This window comes from Diadema setosum, chromosome 3 (genome assembly GCF_964275005.1).
Source record: "Diadema setosum chromosome 3, eeDiaSeto1, whole genome shotgun sequence".
Classification (NCBI taxonomy): domain Eukaryota; kingdom Metazoa; phylum Echinodermata; class Echinoidea; order Diadematoida; family Diadematidae; genus Diadema; species Diadema setosum.
The window spans coordinates 9,456,826-9,466,283 of record NC_092687.1 but is presented as its reverse complement, the minus strand read 5'-3'; the positions used below and the strand labels follow the sequence as shown (position 1 = coordinate 9,466,283).

The 9,458-nt window shown below is 39.4% G+C and overlaps 1 protein-coding gene across 1 annotated transcript; it reads left to right on the top strand.

The window, feature by feature from the left end:
- The first annotated feature begins 5,208 nt into the window (after positions 1-5,208).
- On the top strand, positions 5,209-7,092 carry LOC140226495 (E3 ubiquitin-protein ligase TRIM45-like). Its single transcript, XM_072306958.1, has one exon. The coding sequence runs from the start codon at positions 5,209-5,211 to the stop codon at positions 7,090-7,092; it is 1,884 nt and encodes a 627-aa protein (XP_072163059.1).
- The last annotated feature ends 2,366 nt before the right edge of the window (positions 7,093-9,458 follow it).

Below are 9,458 nucleotides of genomic sequence, written 5' to 3'. Positions count from 1 at the left end.
CCATAACATTTGTCGGTATCGAGTCGGGGGAATGTGTACTTTTTTCAAAAGATGAAATTTTGTGAAATTCTCTTTATATTTTCCTTATATTGTTGTACGCATGTGACATCTACCGAATATTCACACACTGCAGTAGTCTTCTCATCCAGCAGTTACTGCACAAAAACTTCAAAAATTCATAACTCTTGAACGGATTGTCCGATTTTCCTCAAACTTTCAATGATGTGTTCTACTAATATTGCTACATTCTCTCAATCCTTATGTTTATGAAGGTGAACTTGTCCTTTAAATTTCCATATTGAAACCAGTTCCCTTAACTGGAATCAACTGGTACCAGTACCAGTACCAGTTGCCAACTGGTTTTTCGACCTGGGTGCCTAGTGGGCCTGTAATTATGTACTATAAGAAGCGGAGGCAGTTTCCATTTAGTGTTGACTACTGATGAGACTCGGTGATCAGCGCCATATTCTGTCGAAGCATAGATTCCAAGTCTATTACAAGTGGGATGGTGATACGCTAAAAGTATCCCCTCAGTTCACTGAAAGACAGAAAATAAAAATCATGTCGTACGAACGGCTCAGTATGCAAGGTGAACGTGCATTATGCGCTGTGATTTCAGTAAGGACAATACACACTAGAGTGTTTGACATGTGCATGGGGAAAACCAGTTTCTATCAATACAAAGGGTCAGAGCAAAGGTCACGAAGAATGCAAACATCCCTCTGAAAACTGCCCCGCCATTTTGTGAGCGCTATGTTATTCTTCCCTCTGTCAAAATAACTAATTCTTCATGAATTAATTTACCTCGAGTATTCAAAATAAGACCATATTCAATCTAATTGGTGTTAGCACATTCCTACAGGTTGATTACACGTCAGATCGTGATTTCCTGTCTACACTTGATTGTACTTCGGAGACGTAATCAGCAGTATTAGACCAGGAAGTACGTCATACTTGGTAAGCATACGAAACTATATCCACAATCGTGTGTTCCTTAGTTTTTTGCCTGACACGTACAGTGACGTATAGTTTTACAAATAATGCATGAGCACTAGATATGCTTATCATTGAATCTCATATTTGTATGATCTATACTTTTTTTTTTCTAATAGGACTTTGCTGATTTTAGGTTAACATGTTCAATCCCACAACCTATCATCATAATATGTTAATATTTGTAATAGAGTTGTGACGCTATACAAAACAGAAAAACCGACATATCAATACAACTGTGACAATCATGCAGCGTGAAAAAGAGATAAAATTAATCGTTGTCTCCGCTGGAAATATATCAACTTCCAACAATTTTATCACAAATTTGTGCAAAGAGATGGGAGGTAAGGGCATTTGAAGACATGCGTAGAACTTGACACAGGTCAGACCACTTAAGGACTGGCCCTTTTAATGATTTAACTGTGACCTGCTTAAGGGGATGGCTATAGTAAATGATCAATGAGTACATTGCCCGTTAACGATCCCCCCCCCCCCCGTAACTGTACAGGCATGCCAACCTGAAAAACATTCAACTGCACATTACTTAATAGATAATAGATATATAATGTACTCTTAAATGAATCCACAAGGAATGGAACAATCAACCCCGAGCATTCCCTCTGATTCCCACTGATCAGTTACTAGCCGTCCCCTTTAAACATACGAAACAAAAAAGAGGGGTGGCTATTCATGTTTGTAGTATATACAGTATATGTGGAATTCGATGGGAGTGTCTACGGATGATTGACAAAGAGAATTTGTATCGTACAGTCAACTTGAGCATCATAAATAAAGCTGTAAAAAACATCCCTTTCACTTAAATGCATTATGACGTTATAACATAATTTCAAACATGTCAAATACATTTATGTTGCATGGCGACTAAAAGCCAGGAATTTTATCATAGCTAGTATACATATACTTTGTTAGCCACAGTTACAACCCCAAATAGCGTACAATACTAATTGTATATACGAGTATGTACGCCCATGATTTTTTTTTTTTTTTTTATCATGGCTACTACTAAAACACTGATCAATTCAGTGCTTATTTACGTCGATGTAGGGCAATTTGTCAATCAGTTGCAATGAAAACATCTCGACGGAAGAATTTCATAAATTTGAATAACAAAGCAGTACCCGCTGCATGCTATAAGGATTAGAACCAACACTTGCTGTCGGGCGAAAGCTCGGTGGTCTAGTGGAGATGACGCCTGTCCGGTGATCAGGAGGTCGTAGGTTCGAATCCTGCTCGAGTATGTACGCCCATGATTTTTTTATCATGGCTACTACTAAAACACTGATCAATTCAGTGCTTATTTACGTCGATGTAGGGCAATTTGTCAATCAGTTGCAATGAAAACATCTCGACGGAAGAATTTCATAAATTTGAATAACAAAGCAGTCCCGCTGCATGCTATAAGGATTAGAACCAACACTTGCTGTCGGGCGAAAGCTCGGTGGTCTAGTGGAGATGACGCCTGTCCGGTGATCAGGAGGTCGTAGGTTCGAATCCTGCTCGAGTATGTACGCCCATGATTTTTTATCATGGCTACTACTAAAACACTGATCAATTCAGTGCTTATTTACGTCGATGTAGGGCAATTTGTCAATCAGTTGCAATACTAATTGAGTTACAACACCGCAGAATGTTCGCACCAGTAAAATTTCATGACAATGTTCCTCTCTTTTTTTTTTCTCTTTCTTCATTGCTCTTTTGAGTCATGTGATACTTTCCTCATACAGTATCAAAGCCTCAATGTTTACTCCTTAAAGAAGTCAATTTTGGAGATTTTAGGACTTGCTTCAGAAAGATGAGAAAGGAAGGATGTTGGAGGAAAGCTCATGATTGTTTAATGCCCAGTATTATTCTTTCCCTCTTTTGTACGTGTATCCTTTGTTTCTGTGATTTTTGTTTGTTTTTTGTCTTCTGGGGAGTTGGTAAGGGAAATGTCATCCGAAATTGAGGTTGAAGTATTCTAAGCAGCAATGAAAGATGCTATCCCTGACCTTATAAAAATCTGAAGCATCCAATCAAACTTCTCACAAGAGTGCACTGGATTTTTTTAATACAAAAGATGGGCTTATTTTTAGAATTTTGTAAGAAAGGGATAAAGGAAGGCAATGCAGTCAAGTCTTTCCCATTGTCGGCAAAAGCGTATCTCTGGGCGTTAGATCCATTCCATGTACACAAACCCACGGAAGGGCATCGAATCCGAAGTGACTGTAATAGAACTGACTACCTTTAATGTATCAGTCACATAAAATAAGGGTTGAAGGGTCCTTCTTCCCTACTCATTTACTTAATTCATTCTTTTCTTGCCCCATTTCGACAGAAATTCTCTACCATTAGGGACTATGGTTTCCTGGTTTGTTTCTCCACGAAGGTTAGAGGGCAAAATTTAATCCGAAGACAAAAAAAAAAAAAAAAGATTGTGTGCCTTTGTCTGTTCTTGACGTATGAGGTAAATGAATAAAGTTCTCGAGAGTCTACCAAAACTAAGGAAGCCAGTACAATGTATATGCAAATGAAACCAAGATAACTCTCTCTTTTTCAAGATTCAAGATTCAAGATACAAATCATTTATTATCATGCACTAAGGCATAAAAATCTTCTCAACAGTCGCCATCTCAAAATTCTACATGTAAAGGAAAATAAATATATATGTATACGTAACTGAAAGACAAGTAACATAACACTAAACAAAGTACATCAAGTACGCGTATTCTAATAATCATAAAATATTGCACATGTACATGTGTCTTGTTCCAAGAGATTCTGGTTTCAGCAATTATCTCAGTAAACTCAGTTAATGAAACTCTGTTAATGAAAACTAAAAGCACGCATGGTTCGAGACCCTTCCCACCCAACACTCAAAAACTTGACAATACACGCACACCCATACCCACCCACACTCACACACACACACACACACACACCCATACTCACGGACACAATTACTAGGTTTGAATAATTTAAGGTGGTATATGAGAATACATAATTATTACACGTTTTGTTAAATTGTATTTGTATCACACTGCTAGAAGCTGTGAATTGCATATATCATGTATTGATGGGAGCTGTGTTTAGATGAGTGTGCTGTACTCCACTGTACCACTTTGGACACATGTACATCATTATACATGTATAATTATACCAAATTTGTAGAAGGTATGGATCTTGTACCATTATCTTTTTAAGGATCGATATAGGATATAGTATACATAGATACACTGTTCTTATTTAAATGCCTGACATTAGTTTCCTAAGTGGACAATATTTGCACTTTTGGATACAGGGGTGTAATAATCTGGCATTTTCTGGTGATGTATAAGTTTGGTGTGTGTGTATAACTTGATAGGATTGGATTTTTAGGATATTTAATATTGTATCGTTATATAGGAAAGTACAAGTATTTGTACACATGTGCATGTTTTACACATGCACTCACATACACACAGGCGTACACCACACATAGACACACACTTCTTTTTTTTTTTTAGTGGATGATATTTACACATTTGGAATATAGGGGTATCATAATCTGTCAATTTGTTGGTGATTTAAAAGTACTGGTTTGTATGTTTGTAATGTAGGCCTATGATATACTTTATATCCCAATTTTGGCAGCAGTAATGGATTTTAACATACATGTATTTCCTTTATCTCTTTGATGAATTCATAGACAGCAATGTTTGAATAACATCCCTGCACATGTACTGCGTGCGCAATTGGGCATACATGCATTCTCTCTCAATTGATGCAGACATGTGCGCACTTGTTTCGGGACACGGGCACAGGAAGTTTGGTACGGGTGTGTGTGTGTGTATGTTGTCTGTCTGGGTTTGTGTATGTGGCATGCTTTTGCAGTGGGTGGATGTGTGTCACAGTTTTTGGTGCGCAGCCGCACACTGACCCTGTGGGTGTGGATATGTGTAGGGGTATATACAGCTGTACACTGATGTGGGCGTGTATGAGACGTGTGTGGATGCGGGTGTGTATGTATGTGTGTGTGTGCGTGTGTGTGTGTGTGTGCATGTGTGTGTGTGTGTGCATGTGTGTGTATAAAAGTCTGTTATGTGTTTGTATATGTGTCTGTGTGTATGTGTTCATGTGTGTATGTCGTATGGTAAAAAACGCTAATTTCAGTTTTGTGCTATTTACCAATGTGTTTACCACTGTTATGTTTCTTTTGCTATTAGATAGACAGAAACCATGGCAACGGTTCATCAGATCAGCAGCCAGAATCTGGAGTGTCCTATCTGTCTGACACTTTTCAACCAACCTAAATTACTCACATGTTCTCACACGTTTTGCAAAGACTGTCTTCAACGAATATCTCAAACTCAGTCCGACAAGGAAACTATAACATGCCCTATATGTAGGAAAGAAACGCTCACACCCGGTGGAGATGTGGACAAGTTACAAACAAACGTACCGCTGAGTTCCCTCGTGGACGAAGTGAAAACCAAGAATCCTACATGCACAGTTTGTGAGATGGACGAAAAACCGGCATCTGTGTCCTACTGTCAGGACTGTGGGAAATATATGTGTGATTCATGTGAGAAAGGCCACTCTTTTTGGAAACCGTTCTCAGCCCACGTAGTGATAGCTATGAGCGAGGTGCTCTCGGAAAAAGTTCAGGTTAACAGGCGACGGAGATGTAAGAAACATCCTAATGATGACGAGGAGTGTTTCTGCACTGGATGTCGAGAGTACGTCTGTTGTAAGTGCGGAATGTTGAGACACTCAAAAGCAGGACATGATATCGAAGAGGCAGCTATACATGAGGAGAAATTGATCAAAAATATCAATGAGTTGAAAAAAGGAGTAAAATCAAAGAAAATGACCATTGAAAACCATATCAAGTTCATAAAGACACAACGCAATGAAATAACAAGTTTGTTTAGAAAGCTTGATGATGACATCGACAAGACGTACGAGGAATACATGCAGCTATTGTCAGCCAGAAGAGAATCGCTGAAAAGTCAAGTGAAATATTTGTCTGAGAAATTTGAGAAGGAATTACAAGTCATGGAGACGGAGAGTCAGCAAACAATAAGTCACATGACCGCTATGGAAGAGCTGGTAACTAACGGTATGAAGGTACCGCTGGAGAAAGACGCCTTGTTTGCACACGACACCCTGTGTGACAACTTGAAGAGCTTTCTGAGACGAAATGATCCTGATGACCGATCACCGATAGGTGTGACAGAACAAACGCGAAAGATTGTATTCCGTAGACACGAGAGGGTTAATGAACTCTGCCTTGGAGAGTTGAAAGGTTACACGTGGGATGTCCAGGGAGGTGATGTTTCACCTCCCTGGGATGTCAAAGCAGACGTAAACCTCCCTAGCGGAACGCGCATGGCCTGTATCGCTCGTGCACCAGGCGGTAAGATGGCGGTGGGATCGTCTAAAGGGATCCATCTCTACTCCCCTAATGGCAAGTTACAGCAGACCGTGCAAAAGGATGTCAGCGTTAGTAGAATTGGATTCCTGTCTGATGGCCGAAGTGTAGTAAGCAATATGAATAACAAGGTTTCACTCTATACTCCACAATGGGAGAAGCTTGACGTCACGTTCGAGACGATGAGAAACTTTGAAGGAGGGTTGGGTGGTCTCACTGTGGATAGAGATGATAATATCTACGTGGGTTATTGGGAACTAAGAGAGATCCTGGTATTTACACCACAGGGTGGTAAGGCTGTCAGGAGTATGATGTGTGATGGGTATATACCTATGCAAATATTTTCCTTTCACAACACAGGGAAACTATTACTAACAGATGAATCAACTGTCGTCTGCCTTAATAGTGAGGGGAAGAAGGGGAAGGTCTTGAAGAAGGATGGTATGGCCCCCTTCCCAGCAGTTTGTCGAGATGATTCGGTCATTGTAGCCTGGTTGAAGAACAATGAGTTTCTCGTCAGTATCGATCGATACACGAGTGATTTGAAGCATGTGCGCAATGTAATTACTGATTTTCAAATACAATGTCCATGGCTTGTGATGCTGCCGCGGTACCGTGTACAAGAGTTTGAGAGTGGTGAGATAGCTTTCTGCACTCCATATAGACTCTACATATTTAATGCGATATAACCTGAACAGTCATAGCACACATTTCTTCGGCAGTAGAACGTCAAAAACAAAACAAAACAAGACAAAACAAAACAACCAATCAACATTTGTAAGTGTGATATTCTAATTGAAGAGAATACTAGCTCACTTTGAATAAAGATTACGCGAGGGTCCTCGGAATGGGCTGCACACGTCTCACGCCTGCTCACGTGAATATTCATGCACTTATAAGCATCTTAATCATGTCTTGAAGTTAAGATTTTCTGTGGATGATTGACTGTTCCAAAAAATAAACAGGGTCAGTTACAACATTTGTTTCGAGATATTAGTACTCTAAAATAATAGTACAACATGAGGCTCTGATGAATGCTCTTCATATGAAATCAGCAACAAGAGACATCTCGCGCTCAGCTGAGTAGTGGTCAGTTCACCTTCCAAACATTCTTGCAGACTATTACTTATATTTGAACATTTAAAAAAGATGGAGGTGGAAACTTTGAGGGCTTTCTTGGGTGTTTATTTGTATGTTCATTTGTATAACATTTTTTTATTTTAGAAAATTTGGGCGAGCAATTTTAATAAAACATCTTCTGAAACTCTAGTGATAATTTCTGCCAAGGTTCGTGACAAAGTTCAAGTGTTTCCAAGAACATAATATGAAAACTAGACCCGAATAAGCGCCCCCCCCCCCTTACTCATGCCACTGCCATGAATTAACTTGAAACTGCATTCACCAATCTATTTATTCATAGCACTGTAGCGTACCATAATATTATAACGTCTGGTTCTAGAGAAAACGAATTGTAAAGATTCCGAAATTAAGGACTATCTCTCCCAGATGCCACCTCCCAGTATGCCTACTCCCCAGGACAGTGTGCCCCCTGGACCATTTTACTGTGGAATGGTGTCCATTTGAATCCTTATACACTGTAGCAAAAATACCTGCGAAATTCGGACATATTATACCCAGTTTACAATGTAGGTCAAGGCCGATCCCGGGCAGAGCCCAGGCCGAGCACGGCCTCAATTGCAATACTCGGCCCCGCATTTCTGTGCGTTTACGGTGGAAGACTCGGTCCGGGCTTTTGATTCAAACCTCTTAATATTTTATTGTAGTGGCGCTCTGCTTGTAAACAACAGATTGGGAGCGCAACCGGTCACAATTTGGTACCTTATTTGGCCCAGTTTGCATTTACAGTGAGAAAAGGCCAGGCTGAGCCCAGACTGGGCCCGGGTCGAGACTACCTCCAGAGCTTGGCCAAATGCGCGACCGCTTTTGGTACCGCATTTGGCCTTTTGAGCGTTTACAGTGAAAAGAAGGCCGGGCTCAGCCCGGGCTCAACCCGGCCTTTTCACTCGCTGTAAACGTTGTCTTAAAAAAACGTAAAAATCTAACAGTCACCAACCTACTCACTCGTAGCTCTAATGTTTGAGAGAAGATTTGTGAAGAGTTCTATATATATGTGGGTGTTTTGTGTCTCTACTCCTTCCTTTAGTGTCCTTTCAGCGTAGGTCTAAAATATATGAATGGGCATCCAAGCTTACTTTTAGTGTATGTACACATTTACATAGGTAAATCTCATCTTATGAATTTACAGTGACAATTGAGTATATGAATATAAGAACGACCCAAGTCCATGGAAGACCATTTCGAGTAAACTAAAAATTTTTATTTGTCCAATGATATTCTATTTAACTGTGATGGGAAGGCAACATTGTATATACAAATTAGCACATAATTTATATTATTACGACAATTAACATTTACATTAATTGTGGAGAGGTCATTTTGTGTCGTGGACTTGGGTCGTTCTTTGATTCATATGAACTTGGGTAGTTCTTTGAATCACATACATGATATTCTGCTATAGAGATGAGAGAAGGATGAGAGAGGGCGCTATTATACGAATGTAAGAATGACCCAAGTCCTTCATTCTTACATTAATAAAAGATTTAACTCATTCATTTCAGGCACTTCCGAGGGGTAATTAGGATTTATCATTTATCCACAAGATGAGTCCATGCATAACCTACAATTTCCCATGTCAAAGTGATTTTGACCAAAATTGGACTTGGGTCGTTCTTATATTCATGTCTTCAATTAATTTGTTGTGATACGTTAAGAGTCTATTGTGTAGTTTTCGGTTTTTACATTATGTATTATATGGCTGTGGTACTGCTCTGTTTTCTGTCTATACATTACAATGCAGTGGTGAGTTATATCATGGAGAGAAATGGTATTAACGGCGGTGACAGACATAACATGCTTACTAATGAAAACAAATTTTCCATTGTCTTTACATGTAATAATGCTAAATAACTGTCACTAAATGTCAAGAGCATTTTCACTTTTATTCCAATCATGACATTATGACGTCACTGAAATG

Bases quoted from the DNA above. Each gene is read 5' to 3' on its own strand.
- LOC140226495 (XM_072306958.1), top strand. From the start codon at position 5,209: ATGGCAACGGTTCATCAGATCAGCAGCCAGAATCTGGAGTGTCCTATC.